The 19,430-nt window shown below is 44.3% G+C and overlaps 1 protein-coding gene across 10 annotated transcripts in view; it reads left to right on the forward strand.

Moving 5' to 3' along the window:
- The window catches only part of ACSL3 (acyl-CoA synthetase long chain family member 3), a 99,981-nt gene that overhangs the window by 20,388 nt on the left and 60,163 nt on the right, over nucleotides 1–19,430 (forward strand). For 8 of the 10 annotated variants that reach the window (XM_053306738.1, XM_053306733.1, XM_053306739.1 and 5 more), the window contains 2 exons: nucleotides 7,706–7,794; nucleotides 8,980–9,403. In XM_053306738.1, the coding sequence (XP_053162713.1) occupies nucleotides 9,044–9,403 (360 nt within the window). In that variant the 5' untranslated portion in view covers nucleotides 7,706–7,794; nucleotides 8,980–9,043. The remainder of the gene's footprint in view (nucleotides 1–7,705; nucleotides 7,795–8,979; nucleotides 9,404–19,430) is intronic. The other 2 variants (XM_053306743.1, XM_053306742.1) reach the window with 1 other exon arrangement.

The raw sequence follows: 19,430 nt of genomic DNA on the forward strand, positions 1-19,430 counted from the left end.
TTTTTCTAAAGTTTGTTTTTTGTCTAAGTGACATCAATTTAATTCCCCCGGCTACCTCCCTCCCTCCCAAACATGCAGGGGACTTTGGGGGTTCCCCTTTCAGAGGGTCTTCCCTTTGATTTCCAACTCTGGACCCCCCCCAGGCACAAAGCCAGACACAGACACTCGCCCACCTTTTGATGATCCTTTTGTTTTTTGACTGGATCTTCCCTGCTTTGGGGATTGCAATTCCAGCCGTTTGGGTGGAGGCTTGCCTCGTAATTCCCCCCAAACCAGCGCAAACAGCAAGAAATGGGCCATGGGGTGGAGGTTTACCTCATAATTCCCCAAGAAAAGGCGCAAGCGGCACAGGATTGGCCATAGGGGTGGAGGCTTGCCTCATAATTCCCCAAGAGGAGACCAGAAAGGCGCGAACTCCTGGGGAGAGGCTAAATTCCCCAAGAACGGAAAACAAAAGCTGCAAAACAAAGCTTTGCAGTGCAAAAAACCTTCCTCGGATGACCAAATGGAAAGTGAAACCACCAGCAGCCTGGCTGAGCGAGTGCTGGCTTTTGCTAGCGGTATGTCATCAGAGTTTTTCCAGACACCCTCCAGCCTTGAATCAAGCTCAAGGGGCTGTAGTAAGGGGTGCTGGCTCTTTTTCTTCATTACAAGCCCGAGTTTGCTACCAATCAGGAATGGCAGGGGTCAAGCAAAGCAGCTTCTGCTGGATGTGAGTAAGCCTGCATTTCCCTCAGTTCTCTGCTGAATGCAGCTCGCGCTTCAATTTGACCTATGGCTCAGCAATTCTGCCCCTTTTAGGGTGCTGCTCAGGCCAATAGATCTTTGGTTTTTCCCTCCCTTTTAGCGAAGGTGATCAGTTTGCTCCCAGGTCTTCCAGAACTAACCTACCTCTGTCTCAGAGGAAGCCCTTATTCTCCCGCCTAGTTAGACACGGGTTCCTCCAGATATCTCTCCTGATTTATACTCACCTTACTAGCATGGTGTACTGGTTTGAGTGCTGGACTAGCACTGGGAAGATCTGAGTTCGAGTTCAGCCTTAACTTTGGCTGGCTGTTTCTGGTCCAGCCACTTCTCTCCCGGCCTAACCTTCTCCACGGGGTTGTTGTGCGGAGCGTCTTAAGTATATAATTAAAATGCAAATATATTGATACTTTCAGGACTCCTCGGCTCCCTCTTCTACTAAAGAGGGTGAAATGTTCTAGGAGGGAGAGCGACTCATTCAAGTCAGCTCATTTAGGCTTGTCCAGCAAGCAGATGTGTAGTGCTCTTGGCTCACACAAGTTGGGCCATTAAGGACATAGACAGAGAGTACTAGTTTTGTGGTACCAACCATGCCTTGTTCCCTTGTCTGGGCAGGATCCGCCCTGGTTGCATGCGAATGGGAGACTTGATGTGTAAGCACTTCAAGATATTATCCCCCCACCCCTCCTCCCCAAACAAACAAACGAAAACAAGAACCCAACCACCAATAGGTTGTATGTACTTCCAGATGATGTTACCTTTCTCTTAGGTTTTTTATGTTCTAGATGCCCTGTGGCACAATTGCGCCCCACGTTAATGGACGAGGAGGATGGTGAGTACCCAGCATTTCAGATTATCGGTGCTAGTTCCTAATCCATGGGTGCACGACGTCGTATTGTCGGTCACTAAGGCAGTTTTTTCTGCTAACTCTGCCTGGCGAGGGCTGCTGTAACACGGACTAAGGAGCTCCTCAGCTGTTCTACCTGGAAAACAAGCAGTTTTGACAGGACATTATGAACCTTGCTAGAACAGTGGCATTGCCGTCATTCTGGCCTAGACTGCATGCAACATGCCCCTCGGTCACTGCCTGCTGGGGTTGGTGGTAAGGAGGTGCTTATGGTCAATATATTAGTCCTTATGGGCTAAGTTTCCCCCCCTGGTCTGGGCCCTCTCTTGAGGTCATCTTCACCACTACAGGTCCATATTCCTACCTTTCTCCAATGCTGCATGGGTTTGTAGTCCTGCCCATAGGTCTTACAGGATACACCTGGCGCCAACAGGGCCAACAGCAACGGTTCCAAAGAAACAACAGGAACCAGGCTTCCAGGTAGCCTTTCTGACTGGAGTCCAGCAGAGTCCAAATCTTTGCCTCCTTTCCGCCGGAGGCCAGCTACCTCCTTCACACAGCTTGGAGCCATTCTTCTGTGGCCTCTTGGGTTTGGGATTGCCTTTTCCCACGACATCCTCTTGGAAGTCACGGTTCAGCCGCACAGCCAGGTCTTCCACCTGAATCAGATTCACGCATTCGAGCCAATTCCCTCAGTGAAGCACTTCAAGGGAATCTCCCCTCCTTTCGTTCCTGATGCCCCAGACAGCCCTTGAGAGCGGTGCTCAATCTATATTGCCCAGCTGCTTCATCTGGAAGCGAACCTTACGGATGCTATCCATTCGTCACATTTTGGAGACTCTACACAAGAGGTGTCTTCTAGCATCCATAGTCTTATCGGAGTCCTGCGTCTGCTCCCCATCCATCCATTCTACTGCAAGTTTCTACGCTTCCAGGCTATGGGCAGACACATCCTATACACTACTATGCACTTCGGCTTCTCCTCTCGTTCAGGGCTCTAACCTAGATAATGGTTGCCCTCATATGCAGGATACAAGAGAAGGAGCCTCACGTGCATCCCTATTGGCCGATCTGTGCATACCTTTCGCCTCTCTTCCGCAGGTCCACAGGAATGTGCAAGCACTCTTCAGATCAGACCTCCATGACTTGTTGCCAATAGGCAGTGGAGCGACTTGGGTCTCTCCCAATCTCTGATATTGAGATTCAGCGTGTTGTAGTGGTTAGAGTGCTGGACTAGGACTGGGGAGACCCGAGTTCAAATCCCCATTCAGCCATAAAACTAGCTGGGTGACTCTGGGCCAGTCACCTCTCTCTCAGCCTAACCTACTTCACAGGGTTGTTGTGAAAGAGAAACTCAAGTATGTAGTACAGCGCTCTGGGCTCCTTGGAGGAAGAGCAGAATATAAATGTAGTAATAATAATAATATTGTTGGAGCCCTCTTAATCATGGTTCAGGGCATCTTTTCACCCTCATTAGTATGCATAGCCAGATGGTGTATCAGGCCTGCCCGCTTCTGACCTATACATGGATCTCCCCACTATGTCTCAACGCATGGATCCATGATCCTCTGCTTGGAGATCACCCCGTGGTTCTACTGGCTGTCCCGCTCCCCCCAAGGTTCCTGTGGCCATTCCAGAGCTCGTCTCCTCCAAGGCTCTCAAATCGCTCACACTCATCTCGGAGGGCATTCGGCCCCTAAGCTGGTGGATTTCCTCAGACGCTGCTGGGGGGCTGCCCTTCTCACCTCCGCAGGATCATGGTGGCCATAGAAGCGATCCCTGATAGCCTGGGGAAACACTGCTTCTCTCCTTGGCATGGTCCCTTGGTGACACAGGGAGTCCTTGCTGAATATCCACCTCTTGGAACTGCAAGCTATCCGCTTGGACCTCACTCGGTTTTTTTGTTTTTTGTTTAGTCCTCTTTCCTGGAGGTGCTCCAAGCTCCATCTGTATCTCAGTCTTTTTCCTGTAAGGTGCCAACACTTCGGCCCCTATTCCTTCCACAGATCTCTGTACTGAGATCCAAATTAGATTTTCACTGTTCTCGCACGCCCTTCTCCATCAGCCCATCAGTTCAGTCCTCTTGAGGATCTTCCCGTACTAAGTCCTCTTCTAGTTTTTGTCCCTCAGTGTAAAGGTCTAGGAACTAGTAGCGCTGCACAGCACTAGGACTCTTGTTGCCTCTTCAGAGGAGGCAGTTATCCTGCACTTGAACCTTGCATTCTTAGTTGTCTGTAGGGCCCTCAGGACCTACCTGAAACAAACTCATCCCCATCGCACTTGGTCGCCATCCCAGAGTCATGGGTATCTGGGTCTCTAAAGCGAACTTGGCCAAGTGAATAAGGGCCTCTATCTCCTTGGGTCCAAGACTCTGTGCCTTCATGGACTGTCTTCACACAACACTAGCACATTAACCGCTTTTGCGACAAATGCATCACTCCAGGTCATGCATCAGGCAGGCTATCTATACGGCTACGGCATAGGCCTCCATCTCTGTTCTCCAGCTACTACGAGATTCCACATCTCAGGCTGAACGGGCAGTCATGTCCAGTACCATTTTTTACAATAGGTGGTTTAGCGTCCGCTTCTCCCTCCCTTTATCTTCTCACAGCTTGGGCATGTCCCACTATTTAGGATAAAATCAGACAACTGCGGAAAAAGAAACACTGGTCTTACCTGTGAAGGGTTCTTTTTCGCAGTGTCTGATTTTATCTGGCCCTCCTGCGGACTGCATATCTTATCTCTGGTTTGGTATGGGCGCAGTAGTGGGAGCCGCTGTCTCCCAGTGTACAGTTTCTTTCTTTCTTATGGCCTCTCTGGATCTCAGGACTGTTCTGTATGGCTCCTGCCACGGTCCCTGTCCAGCCTCTTGAAGATCATTACTCATCTATTTTTTCTGCTCTCTCATATATTTCTTAAGGTTTTTTCCTTCTGACAGATGTGTTTGCCTGGCTCAACAGTCCGGAACTGGGGTATTGGGCTCTGCCTACCTAGCTACCGGATATGGGCTTACAACTTTGAACTCACAACCCACTATTTAGGATAAAATCAGACACTGCGAAAAAGAACCCTTCACAGGTAAGACCAATGTTTCTTTTGGCCTTCAGAGTGGTTTCATTCCCTGAGGGGAATATTTTACAGTGCTTACACTTCTAGTCTCCCATTCATATGCAACCAGGGCAGACCCTGCTTAGCTAAGGGGACAAGTCATGTTTGCTACCACAAGACCAACTCTACTTACTCTTTACTAAGATTTCCTTAGTAAAAGAAAACTTGTATGAGACTCCTTAAGAGGAGACAAGGGCCAACCGTGCTTCTGTACTACCAGGAATGTCTTCTAGGCAGGTTTGTGGACAGCCTCCCCATTTCCCCTCACGCTTGCATTTTAAGACCATTCTTCAGCAACATCTATAATTTTGGCTGTCATTATTATTATTTTTTAAGCACATAAATACATTTAAGCTCTTAAATACATTACTTTGTTGTATTACTACTCAAAGTGTCTTTGAAACTTGTCCCATACTGCTGAAATCTAAAATAGCACTCCAGGTTGTCGTCTTTTCTTGGCATGGGCGGTTTAGGCCATATGAACTGTTGGCATTCTTCTAAGAATTCAGAAGCAGCCACTTCAGAAATTAAAATCATGCAGGGGTCCATTTTAGGGCCTTCCATGCAGTCTATAAACACAAGTGTTGCAAAATGCACACAATTAGACTGGAAAGGAGGCATTAAAAGGGGTGCTTGCAATTGTATGAACTTTCTTGGAGGAGACACGTGTCCCCAGAGATAAGATTTGGGAAATATTCAAAGGATCTAGTTGTTCTCAGCATAGGGTGTTAGGAAGGAGTCCTGTACCCTGAGCACACTGGCTGCTAAATCGTTTCCCTCACCACTGCATATTATCTGTATTTCAAGATAAGAGGCTAGCTGAACTCTTTTTCCACTGGTTTAGTGTTTTAAACTTTAAATATTTGCTGCAGTTGTTGGGCTGTTTTGTCATTTTGAAGACCAGAAGCATGGGGCCATTATCACAAGTTTGTAGTGTGTGTGCACGTGCATGTGTGCTTGTTCAAGCTTGAGATCTAGCCTGAAAATCCTCTGGTTTAGGTCTTGATGTTGAATCTGTCTAGTGTGTCCTATTAGTAAACTATTTACTTATTTAAGATATTTATACCTTGCCTCTCCAGTACACTACTGCACGGGGCGGCTCACAACAATAAAATAGATAAAATGTAAAATAAAAGTAATAAAATTAACCAAATTTAATAAACAAGTTAAAAGTCAGGCTAAAACCTCAATCAGAATTAAGTTAACTTTTAAATTAAAAGTTGTTTTAAAAGCTAAAAATTGAGAATTACAAAAACCAAAGAACCTACCAGATATAACCAAAGATGGAGCATTAAAAAGCCTCTTTAAAAAGATGTGTGCTTTTTAAAAACACTGAGGGAGGGAGCATGGTGAATCTCTTCAGGGAGGGCATTCCAAAGCTGAGGGGCCACAACCGAAAAGGCCCTGTTTCTAGTCCCTGCCAACCAGAACTGTTAGTGGCGGGGCCATGAGCAGGGCCTGAGATGAATGGAGGGTTCTGGTAGGTATTGGTGAATGCGGTCCAACAGATATCCTGGCCCCAAGCCATGTAGAGATTTAAAGGTCAAGACTAGCAACTTGCATCTAACCTGGAAATGGACTGGTAACCAATGAAGCTGTTGCAGGTTGGATGTGACACTCGTAAAGCAACTTGTGCCCACGAGCATCCTTGCTGCAGCATTCTGGACCAGCTGAAGCTTCCAAACCGTTCTCAAGGGCAGCCCCACACGTAGAGTACATTGCAGTAGTCCAATCTGGATGTTGCCAAACTAAAACTTGATTCAGTCAAATATTTGTTCTTGCGAAAGATAACTGAAGATTTGTCAGAATATTCCCTTTTTATATATGTCTGTTTAAATGAGGCCTGTCTTTCTTGCTTTCTCCCACTGCCACCACCCAACCATCTAGCAATGCTGGCTGAATTGCTAGACCTACAGGCAGGGCTAACGATTGACTGGAAAAAGGATTTAGGACCAAACATTAGCCTTATTCACTTGCATGCATGTGCAGTTCTTAATATGTTACATTGAATGCATGTGCACTTCCTAGCTGTCCCATGCATTTGAGGGACCTGCACCATCATCCACTATTAAAATTAATACACATATACATGTTACAGACTCCTGACTTCATGTACAATGTAGTGTCTGAATAGGATTCTTATGATTGTTTAAACCCAGGTGTACAAGTACCCTGCTAAATTCTTATTTTGGTTGTCTGCTAAAAGAAATAATCCAGTATTAAAAATTGTCATTGAGCTTTATGCTACTACCTTGTATGTCTTGAGACATAATCTTACAACAATCCTTCATTTTTTTTCTTTTTTAAAATGATGAAGGGGAATTTTCAAATTCAAATCCTTTCTGCAATAAGCTGACCAACTACTGTCCCACACAGCCAAACTGCTGCAGTTAAATGCCATGAATTGGATGACTCTGTTGGATAAAGAGTTCAGTATAGCTCAAAAACTACTTTATAGTTCTCCATATTTTTAATTGCTTTAGTGACGGTCCTTCTCTGTAAGTTTCTAAATGTGTTTATTGCTGCTGTTTTAATTGTACTTTATTTTCTGTTTTTAAAATTTATATTGTAACACTGGTTTGTGTGCGCATGTTAGTTGTAATACAGTGTATTTTCTTGTACTTTGTGAGCTGCCTTGGACCATTTTGGAAAAGGTGGAATATAAATTCTGAAAATAAATAAATGGCTTGTACACTGTTGTTGCACCACAGTGCAATGTTGCACCAGTGTCAGGCAGGCTTCAGCCCATTCTAATAATCTACAGATATTTTCTAAATTTGCAGTCTCATTTATTGATCAAACTTTTATCCCACCAGCTTCTGAAGAACTTATGGCAGTTAACAATAAGACATGTTTCTAGTATTAAAAATGTAGTATGACTTGTAAAGGGATAGCATTCCCTTATATTAATCAGGCATTTGAATGTTTCCTTGCTAGCTCAAAACATATTTCTCCTCTTTCTCTTTCTCTTTCTCTTTCTCTTTCTCTTTCTCTTTCTCTTTCCAGTCACTAGAGAAGGCACCAGTGCAACTTCTGCCAGTGAATTTAAACAGATGTTAAAAGCTGCAATATGGCTCGGTAGCCAAAGTGAACAAGTAAGTTCCTAAACATAGTTCTTCATTGTGAGAAAAAACTTGCAAAATTAACCACTCTAAAAAAAAATAAGTGACCCTGGTTTAAGATAGAAAGTGGTAAGTGGAAAATATGAATACTGGAATAGCTGACATCTCATAAGAGTCTTGCTGGATCAGGCTCAAGGCCTACTTAGTCCAGCATCCTGTTTCCCATAGTGGTCCAGCAGATGCCTCTGGGAAGCCCTCAAGCAAGAGATAAGGGCATGTCCCTTATCCCCCGCAGTTGGTACTCAGAGACATATGAGGTAGCCTATATCCATCAAGACTAGGTGCCAGTAATAGACAAATACCTGGAGAAAAAGTCTAAGCCCCCTTTTAAAGCCATCGCAGCTGGTAGCCAGATAATTCTATAAAATATGTGCTGTGTAGAAAAAGTACTTTTTGTCTGTTCAAAATTTTCTGACAGTTTCATGGGATATCCCCTTGTTCCAAAAGTTTTTCTATTTTCTTTCTCCATAACGTGCATAATTGTATGTATGTTTGTTTGTTTAACATATTTTTATACTGCCCAAAACTTGCTTCTCTGGGTGCTTTACAACAAACCTCAGTAACACATAAGAATGTGTACATGGAACAAAGTTTCATGTTTGCAGTGGGAGAGAAGCAATTCTTGTCAGTTCTCTCTCGTTTCCTCTTCTGCCCTGATCCCCTCTGAAAATGTGTTCCTGAGGGTTGCTTAACATCCAGCCTGAAGAAGAGTTCTCAGGAGGTAAAAAGCTTGTTGACAGTGTTGTGATATTTTAGTTGTTCGTAATTAAAGCATTACCCTTCTACTTTTGAGTTGTAGTCTAATAGGGGTTCATTCTACCGGGACTGATAACCCTGATTGACTGCTGATCTGAAACTTGGGTTGGGGTTGGGGCTGGGGCGGGGGTGGGGGTGCTTTTTCCAGCTGTCACCTGACATGTATCTTGTGAGTTATTCCAAGCAACATTGCGTTGGAGGGAAATTGTGAATAAAATCTGAGGCCTCCTCATTCATAAAAACTCTGCTCAAACATTTAACCATTATGTTTGGCCTTGTATATATTTATTACACTTGCTTAAAAGGGGTGGTGGTGATGCTTGGCTCCAAAACCTAAGTGTGTATTGGATTATTTCTGATCACAATATTATGCTATTAATATTTCTTCTTCTTGTGTTTCAGGACTTTGTTGATCTTTATGTGATATACTTGTCAAGCTCATCTGAGTAGCTTACAGTTTTCACAGATGGATGCAATGAAGTTAAAGCATAGTATCAATCCATTCCTCCTTCATATTATAAACTTTGTAATATTGCTGTACACAATTCTTACCTATATTCCATGGTATATATTTTCTGGATCAAGATATGCCAGAGCGAAGGCAAGGCAAATTAAAGCTAAACCTGTGAATAACAAGCCGGGTAGTGCATACAGATCTGTGAACAGTTTGCATTGCTTAGCATCTGTGTTATATCCTGGATGTGATACACTAGACAAAGCATTCAAGTATGCTAAAACTAAATTTAAGGACAAAAAGCTTCTGGGAACACGAGAAGTCTTAAAGGAGGAAGATGAAATCCAGCCATCCGGAAAGGTTTTTAAAAAGGTATTTCCTCTTCTGTTTTTCAACACTGTAACTTTCCTTTAATGCACCTTAAAAGGAACAGGGCAGGAGGAAGCTTAAAATTTTTATAGCTTGACATTCTCTATAGTGAGGAAAAGATCTTAAGCAGTACAGGTAGTGTATGGGTAGTGAACAGATAATATAATAAACAAGCTAGCATATGTTCTTTCAGCAAACATGTGTATACAAAGCAATGTTTTGGAAGTTTCATCTGAGGGAAGACTGAACTGAAAGTTTCAGAAGACTTGGCTGTACATCAGAAATCTATATCTGTCGATAGTATTTAAGCCTTTATCTTAAATCACACTGAATACAGACTAATTGAACAGACTACACTAGCCATTCCCAACCTTTTAAAAAACAAGCATACTCCTTCAGTTGCAAACACTCAGCTCAGGTAACCCCCCGCCCCCGAGATTTTGTGTGTGCAGTTTTCATAAGTTTACTTGTCCTGTTTATTTCAGGACATGACAGTTTCAAAATGACAATCCTTATATGTGAAACAAATAGTGCAGCTGCAGTGAGGGGAGGTAGAAGTGCTCGGAGTATGCCTTGGGAGCTCTTCAAGTACCCACAGTTGGAAATGCTTGGGCTACATTATATAAGTGAGAAGCTTATTTCTCTGTTGCAGCAGCAGGATCTTGGTGCAAAATGGTCTGAGACTCTGCATCAGATCAAATCAGCACATTGTTGGGCAACACTCTTTCCCCTTTTTAGTTTAAAACTTTATAGCTATTTCCAATTGTTGGGGAATGGGATGATCTTTCCTCAGCACTTACCATATATGGAAGGAGTTTTTTTATTTCTCTAGCTGGCCAATGAGGGGCTGATTTTTCAGGCTTGTGACTGCTGAAGCATGGTGTAGTTCCTTTCTAATCATAGTGCTTTTCCAGAAACAATATATCAAAATCCTCTCAGAAGAGGTTACCATGCCTCCAGGTAAAGGAAAAAAGGTTCAGATAAACTCCTGAAATGGACTGTTATACCATTCCTTAAAGCACCAAAGCAAGGAGGTTATGGGTGTGGCTCTACTTTAAAAGTTACCTTCTCAGAAAATATTATCTGACTGAAATTCAAGTGGCATCGAGCCTTAACAAGGACCTGTTATTTCTGGAAGCTTAACCTCATTATGACTGGAGGGGGGGGGGACACCAATTATATGCATTTCTTTGATATTATTTTTAGTGTGTAATACATTGGACCAATCAAATGTGATCCTCTGTACTGGCTCATTTAAATGTGGGCTACCCATTTGTAAATTGTATACAATTGTATCCAGAATCGGATTGAGTCCAGTTCTGTGTTCTGTGAACAGCCCTTATACTTGGCTGCCCTCCTTGGACATGGTGGTAGTTTTTCAGGCTCCCTCTTTGGTATCCTGGTTGCCTATCACTGTTTTTGTGTTATGTACATAATGGCAGATGGGCTTCTTCTCCAACACCCTAGGGTTTCTCAGTTTTTGGAGTCACTCTTCCCAAGGTGTCTAATAGGGTTGCCCTTGAAAGTGGCTCTGCTGTAAGTAGCTGAGGACCATTCCCAAAGACAATCTCTCGTATCCTTCCTGAGAGCAGTTGCTTGAAGGATAATGGCAGATTGGAGGGACAGAAAGTAAAGGATGATAGTGGCATCTGGGGCTTCTTAGTTTGGAAAAGAGGTGACTATGGAGAGACATGATAGAGGTGTATAAAACTATGCATGGAGTAGAGAGTAGACACAGAAATTTTTCTTCTTCTCAACGCTAGAACCAGGAATGATCCCATGAAACTAAAGATCAAGAAATTTAGGACCAACAAAAGGAAATACTTTTTTGCACAGCGCATAGTTAATCTATAGAGTTCTCTGCTATAGGGTGTGGTGATGGCCACTAGCTTGGATGGCTTTAAAGGGGGCTTAGACAGATTCATGGAGGACAGGTCTATCAAGTGGCTATTAGAGGCAAGATGCCTCTAAATACCAGTTGTAGGGAAGCAGCAGCAAGAGAGAGGGCATGCCTGTGGGGCTTTTGCCTTTGGGCTTCTCAGGAGCATCTGGTGGGCCACTGTGCAACATTGGATGGGCCTTAGACCTGTTCTTATGGCATGTTAAAAAAGCTGAAAATCCTGGAGGGCCTCCATAGAGCACATAATAGTTTATGAATAGCAATCACTGTGGTCTTCAGACTTGCCTACAGTAACAGAGTCTACAAATGGCTTTAGTGTGCTTCATCTTATTTGATGAGCCCTCAAATGAGCCCCTGGTGGCGCAGTGGTAAAACTGCCGCCCTGTAACCAGAAGGTTACAAGTTCGATCCTGACCAGGGGCTCAAGGTTGACTCAGCCTTCCATCCTTCCGTGGTCGGTAAAATGAGTACCCAGAATGTTGGGGGCAATATGCTAAATCATTGTAAACCGCTTAGAGAGCTCCGGCTATAAAGCGGTGTATAAATGTAAGTGCTATTGCTAAATCCTATGTTCAAGTTCCCTGGGGCAACTGTCCTCCCCACTCTGGTAACTACTACTGCCCAGCGCAGTCTCCCCCACACCACACATTGTGGAGAACTAGGAGGGAGAGAAGATCTGGGTGTGACAAACTCCTCTCCAAGTTCTTTAGCCTTTCCTCTAACCTCTTGCACATTATAAAGAAAGAAAGGATTAGCATAAGCTGCTTGTGCCCCTCTTTCTTTTCTAGATGCCATAAAACTATGGGTTAGTGTCTTAATTTGATATCATGGATCTTCTAGTCCCTGACAGTATTGGCAGAATCCACCATTTACTGGGGAAAAGCTGTGGAAACATATTGGGATTTAATATACAGAGAGGGAAATAAGTATTTGATCCCCTGCTGATTTTGTCCGTTTGCCCTCTGACACAGAAATGACCAGGCTATAATTGGAATGGTAGGTTTATTGTAGCTGTGAGAGACAGAATAACAACAAACAAACCCTCAAAAGCCCAGTGCCCAAAAGTCAGCGATGGATTTGCATTGTAGTGAGGGAAATAAGTATTAGATCCCTTCACAAAAGATGTTTTAATACTTGGTGGCAAAACCCTTGTTGGCAATCACAGAGGTCAGACGTTGCTTGTAGTTGGCCACCAGGTTTGCACACAACCCAGGAGGGATGTTGTCCCATTCCTCTTTGCAGGTCCTCTCCAAGTCAGAAAGGTTTCGAGGCTGATGTTTGGCAACCCGAACCTTCAGCTCCCTCCACAGATTTTCTATGGGATTAAGGTCTGGAGACTGGCTGGGCCACTCTAGGACCTTCATGTGCTTCTTCTTGAGCCACTCCTTTGTTGCCTTGGCTGTGTGTTTTGGGTCATTGTCATGCTGGATTACCCATCCACGACCCATTCTCAATGCCCTGGCTGAGGGAAGGAGGTGCTCACCCAAGATCTGACGGTACATGGTCCCGTCCATCGTCCCTTCGATGCGGTGAAGGTGTCCTGTCCCCTTAGCAGAAAAACACCCCCAAAGCATAATGTGTCCACCTCCATGTTTGACGGTGGGGATGGTGTTCTTGGGCTCATAGGCAGCATTCCTCCTCCTCCACACATGGCGAGTTGAGTTGATGCCAAAGAGCTCGATTTTGGTCTCATCTGACCACAACACTTTGGCCCAGTTCTCCTCTGGATCATTCAGATGTGCATTGGCAAACTGCAGACGGGCCTGTACATGTGCTGCCTTGAGCAGGGGGACCTTGCGGGCACTGCAAGATTTCAGTCCTTCACGGCGTAGTGTGTTACCAATTGTTTTCTTGGTGACTATGGTTCCAGCTGCCCTGAGATCGTTGACAAGTTCCCCCCGTGTAGTTCTGGGCTGCTTTGTCACCGTTCTCATGATCATTGCAACTCCACGAGGTGAGATCTTGCATGGAGCCCCAGACCGAGGGAGATTGACAGTTATTTTATGTTTCTTCCATTTGCGAGTTATCGTGCCAACTGTAGTCACCTTCTCATCAAGCTGCTTGGCGATAGTCTTGTAGCCCAGTCCAGCCTTGTGCAGGTCTACAACCTTGTCCCTGACATCCTTCGACAGCTCTTTGGTCTTGGGCATGGTGCTGAGTTTGGAAGCTGAGTGATAGCTTGCTTCTATGGACAGGTGTCTTTTATACAGGTACTGTAACAAGCTGGGATTAGGAGCACTCCCTTACAGAGGGAGTTCCTCATCTCAGCTCGTTACCTGCATATAGTGAAAAGACACCTGGGAGCCTGAAATCTTGCTGGTTGATAGGGGATCGAATACTTATTTCCCTCACTACAATGCAAATCCATCGCTGACTTTTGGGCACTGGGCTTTTGAGGGTTGGTTTGTTGTTGTTCTGTTTCTCACAGCTACAATAAACCTACCATTCCAATTATAGCCTGGTCATTTCTGTGTCAGAGGGCAAACGGACAAAATCAGCAGGGGATCAAATACTTATTTCCCTCACTGTAAAACTCAAAGCAGGCAGACTTGTAAGCTCCATTTTGTTGGAATGCATTGAAGTTACCTTGTCCATCTACTGTCCCCCAAAATGCACCAGCTAGACAAATGTCATATTGGTTTCTGGAAGGGTTTACCCTTCTTGCAAGATGCTTGTGCTTTTGAATACTTCATAATAAGCAAACATTCAACAGATGGCTATGCAGTGATGAGAGAAACCTCTCTTCAAGGTTTAAAAGGAACACAAGTATATCATGAGCTCCACATAGATGTGGTGCTTTGAAAGCATGATTTCCTCCATAAAACAAGTTATACAAGATTAAAATCATACACAGTCTTTTAAAGCTAGAAGCAAGGACAGATACACTGTCCTGAGCCCCAGGATGTCTGCTTCGATTCTAACAGGGTAGGGATCAAATATCTTCTGTATACTTATTTCTTCTGTATACTTATTTCTCGGATGCATGGCAAGGCAATTTGTGGTGGAACTCTTGTGAGAGTTCCAGCCTTCGGCCAGGAGAGCACCGGCAAACGTCGGTTGGGGGGTTGGAGGACGGCTGGCGGGCGAAGCTGGCCCCCTCACCAGTGAAGCCCCGCTGGCCTGAGGAGGAGCCTGGAGGAGGAGCCCAGCTGGCAGGTGATGGAGCCCGGCCGCAGCAGCAAGGACCGAGGAAAAAGGCGGGGGGGAGGGCGTCGGGGAGCATAGGTGGTGACGGGGAGAGCCAGGACAGGCGGGTGACAAGCATCAATGACTGAGGAAAGAGGCGGGGGGGAAGCAGCGAGGAGCACAGGCGGTGATGGGGAGAGCTGGGACGGGCAGGTGACAAGAGGCGGCAGTGGGGAAAGCAGCAAGGACCAAGGAAAGATGTGGTAGGGGAGTGCAAGCGGTGACAGGGAAGTGGGAGCTGGGCTGAGGAGGTGGTGGTGGGCCCTGGTCTGGCTGCCGGGAGGAGGGGGGAGAAAGGGGGGGGGAATGGCTGGCCCCAACTAGTGCACAGATGCTCTGTGTGGGGTCAGCTAGTTTTGTTTTTGTTTTTGTTTAATGTAAACCCTTTAGAAACCTTTGTTGAAAAGTGGTATATAAATATTTGTTGTTAGTGCTGTACAACTGCAATCAAGAAATTTTAAGTTGCAGCAGAATAGCTCTCTTCCTCAACATCATGGGTGATGTGTACATGTAGCAGCATGAGTGGTGCTGGTGGTCACCCAGGTTTTGCTGGGCTGTTAGGTGAGCCACTTACTAGAAGTCTCTTTGGGACTTACCTCTGAGTAAAGATGCATTGATTAAGTGCCGTCAAGTCAGTGTTGACTCTTAGCGACCACATAGATTATCTCCAGAATTATTTGTCTTCAACTTGTCTGTTAGGTCTCTCAGTGTTGCATTCATTGTTGTCATAATCGAGTCCATCCACCTTGCTGCTGGTCGTCCTCTGCAACTTGCTTTGGATCCCTTGGAGTTAGCGAATTACAGGCCTGTCTCTAATCTCCCTTGGTTGGGCAAGATGATTGAGTGAGTGGTTGCTTCTTGGCTCCAGGCAGTTTTGGATGACACAGATTATTTAGATCTTTTCCAGACTGGCTTCCGGTGGGCTTTGGGGTTGAGACTGCCTTGGTTGGCCTGATGGATGATCTACCATTGGCGATCGACAGAGGGAGTGTGACTCTGCTGATCCTTTTGGATCTCTTGGCGGCTTTCGATAGCATTGACCGTGGTATCCTGCTGGGTTGCTTGAAGAAGGTGGGCTTTAGTCGCACTGTTTTACAGTGTTTCCGCTCCTACCGCTCTGGCAGATTCCAGATGGTGTCACTTGGAGACTATTGCTTTGAAAAGCGGGAGCTGAAGTGTGGGGTTCCACAAGGCTCCATACTGTCTCCAATGCTTTTTAACATCTATATGAAACCACTGGGAGAGATCGTCAGGAAGTTTGGTCTGGAATGCTATCGATATGCTGATGACACCCAGACACCAGCATGGTATAGTGGTTAGAGTGCTGGACTAGGACCGGGGAGACCCGAGTTCAAATCCCCATTCAGTCATGATACGTGCTGGGTGACTCTGGGCCAGTCACTTCTCTCTCAGTCTAACCTAATTCACAGGGTTGTTGTGAGGAGAAACTTAAGTATGTAGTACACTGCTCTGGGCTCCTTGGAGGAAGAGCGGGATAAAAAATGTAATAAATAAATAATAAATAAAACCTATTTCTCTATACTAACTTAATTAGGAAATGGCATGACCCCCCTAAATGCCTGCCTGGAGGGGATATTGGGCTAGATGAGGGGTAACAGACTGAAGTTGAATCCAAACAAGACAGAGGTACTGCCTGTAGGGGGTCGGGATCTGAGAGATGGTTTAGAACTGCCTGTTCTGGATGGGGTTACACTCCCCTAAGAGATCAGATTCGTAGTCTGGGAGTGCTCCTGGATCCCAAACTCTCCCTGGTTTCTCAGGTTGAGGTTGTGGCCAGGAGTGCTTTTATCAGCTTCGGCTGATATGCCAAGTACATCCATTCTTGGAGAGTAGTGATCTTAAAAGGGTGGTACATATGCTGGTAACCTCTAGGCTTGACTACTGTAATGCACTTTATGTGGGACTGCTTTTGGACATAGTTCGGAAACTACAATTGGTACAGAATGCGGCAGCCAGACTAGTCTCTGGTTTTATTCGAAGGGACCATATAACACCGATTGTAAAAAACTACACTGGCTGCTGATAGGTTTCTGAACGAAATACAAAGTGCTAGTTATTACCTATAAGGCCCTTAATGGTTTAGGTCCAGGCTATTTAAGAGAGCGCCTTCTCTGTCATGAAACCTGTCGCCTATTAAAATCATCTGGAGAGGTCTATGGGTGTTGCAAATTTGTTTAGTGGCAACTTGGGACCGGGCCTTTTCTGTGGCTGTCCCCAGGGCTTTGGAATGCGCTCCCTGCTGAAATAAGAGCATCTCCTTCTCTGTTTGCTTTTAGGAGGACCCTGAAGACATACTTGTTTTCCCAGGCTTTCAACTGAGATTTGATTTTTAAATTTTAATGTGTTTTTATCTAATTTTTATCTTATGGATTTTAAATATGTTATATTTTATGTTTTAATTCTGTACTCCACCTCGAGATTTTTATACTAGGTGGTATATAAATTCAATAAATAAATAAATAATGAATAAACTTTCCCCAGCATTATGGACTTCTCAAGGGAGCTGGGTTTTCGCATAATGTGTCAAAAGTCTGCTAGTTTGAGCCTGGTCATTTGTGCCTCGAATGAAAATTCTGGATTGATTTGTTTTATGATCCATTTGCTTGTTTTTCCCCCCGGCTGTCCATGGTATCCTCAAAAGTCTTCTCCAGCACCAAATTTCAAAAGTGTCAATGCTCTTTCTGTCTTACTTTTTAAAAGCTGAGCTTTCACATCCATAGAGAGCCATGGGTAAAAAACATTAACTGAACAATTCTAATTTCTGTAGGTATAGACACATGGCTCCCGGGATCTAAATATCCTTTCCAAGGCCTTCATTGCAACCCTACCAAGAGCTAGTCTATGGCGTATTTCTTGACTGCTGGATCCTTTACTGTTGACGGTCGAGCCTAAAAGGCAGAAGCTATCCACCACTTCAATGTCTTCATTATCAATTCTGAGGCTGGTTGCTTTATTGGTTGTCATTAGTTTAGTCTTCTTTACATTTGGTTGTAGTCCCATTTTTTCACTGTGCTCCTTGACTTTTGTTACTAGAGCTTGCAGATCTGCATTCTCAGCTATCAGAGTGGTGTCATCAGCGTAGCGCAGGTTATTAATGTTTCTTCCTCCAACTTTAAAACCATGCTCATATTCTTCCAATCCAGCTTCTCTTGGTGTATGTTCGCATATAAGTTGAATAAATAAGGAGAAGGTATACAGCCTTGTCTTACTCCTTTGCCGATCTGGAACCAGTCTGTTTCACCATGTTCCGTCTGTACTGTGGCTTCCTGTCCTGTGTATAGGTTTCTCATGAGAAAAATGAGATGTTCTGGGATTCCCATTTTCCTGAGGACATTCCACAATTTGACATGGTCGACGCAATCAAAGGCTTTTCTGTAGTCAATAAAGTACATATTGACTTCTTGGTATTCTTTGGCTTTTCCAGTTATCCAGCGTGCATCAGCCATGATGTCTCTTGTTCCTCGGCCTTTTCTGAAACCAGTTTGAACATCTGGCATTTCCCTTTCCACGTAGGGCTCTAATCTGCATTGTATGATTCTGAGCATTATTTTGCTAGCATAAGAAATTAAGGATATTTGCGATGGTCTGCACAATCTGTTAGGTCTCCTTTCTTTGGTATGGATATGTAGACTGACCTCTTCCAATTGTTGGCCACTGTGCCATTTTCCAAATTTGCTGGCTAGAACAGTTTGGTTAGAGCCTTGACTGATGCTGCTTCTGTTGCCTGCCATATTTCTGTAGCTATTCCATCAATGCATGTAGCCTTCCAACTTGGTAATGACCAGAATGCTGATCTAACTCCATCTTTCCATACTAGAAGTTCTTGCAAATAGGGAATATCTTCTAGAGTATCTTGGATGTTGATGTCCATGCTGTACAGATTTTCAGTATACTCCTTCCATCTCTGATCTTCTCTGAATCAGTTACTGTCTGTCCTTTGGCATCCTTTAACATACCTTTTCGAGGTTGGGACCTCCTTCTGAGTTCAGAGATCCTTTGGAAAACTTTCCTTGTATTTCCGTGTCTGTTTCTATTCTCAAAGTCTTTACAGATGTCATTGTAGTACTGCTCCTTGTTTCTTCTAAAAACGTTCTGAAAATTCCCTATTAAGTTCCTTCCTGAGGTCTTTATCTTTCTTAACTTTGACTTTCTCTCCTCTTCTGGGCAATTTCCACCATCTGCTCTGACATCCATTTTGCTTTCTTCTATTACTTGGTCTTTGGCAGTTTCTTTTCACATGCATCCTTAACGACTTCTTTGATTTCATTTCACAGTTCCTATGGTTCCCTATCAATGAGGTTCAGAACTTCAAAGCTGTTGCAGAAATTTTCCTTGAAAATGGTGGGTACATTCTCAAGATCATATCGTGGAAGCTGGATAGCTTTGTTTTTCCGCTTTAGCTTGACTTGGGACTTGCACGTGAGCAGTTCGTGATCTAGTCCACATTCGGCCCCTGGCCACATTTTTGCTGTTATAACTGAGTTCTTCCACTTCCTTGCACCAATAATGTAATCAGGTTGATTTCTGTGTATACCATCTGGTCATGTCCATGTGTATAGGTGCTACTTTGGTTGTATGAAGAATGTGCTGGCAATGAAGAGGCTTGGGAGAAACTAATAAGTCGTTCTCCTGCTACATTTCTGTTTCCTAAGCCATACAGTCTATGTTTTCCTCTTTACCATTTCCAACTTTGGTGTTCCAGTCTCCAACCAACACCACCACATCTTGCTTGCATGTTCTGTCAATTTCAGACTGAACTTGAGCATAAAACTCATCCACTTCCTCTTCTGCATCAGTCGTTGGGGCATACACTTGAAGAATTGTCATGTTAAAGGTTTGTCCATGAAATCTAATTGATATTAGTCAGTCACTGAGCACATTGTACCCAAGTACTGTCATTGCTATATCCTTCCTGACTATGAA

This window comes from Hemicordylus capensis, chromosome 3, assembly GCF_027244095.1.
Source record: "Hemicordylus capensis ecotype Gifberg chromosome 3, rHemCap1.1.pri, whole genome shotgun sequence".
Lineage (NCBI taxonomy): Eukaryota > Metazoa > Chordata > Lepidosauria > Squamata > Cordylidae > Hemicordylus > Hemicordylus capensis.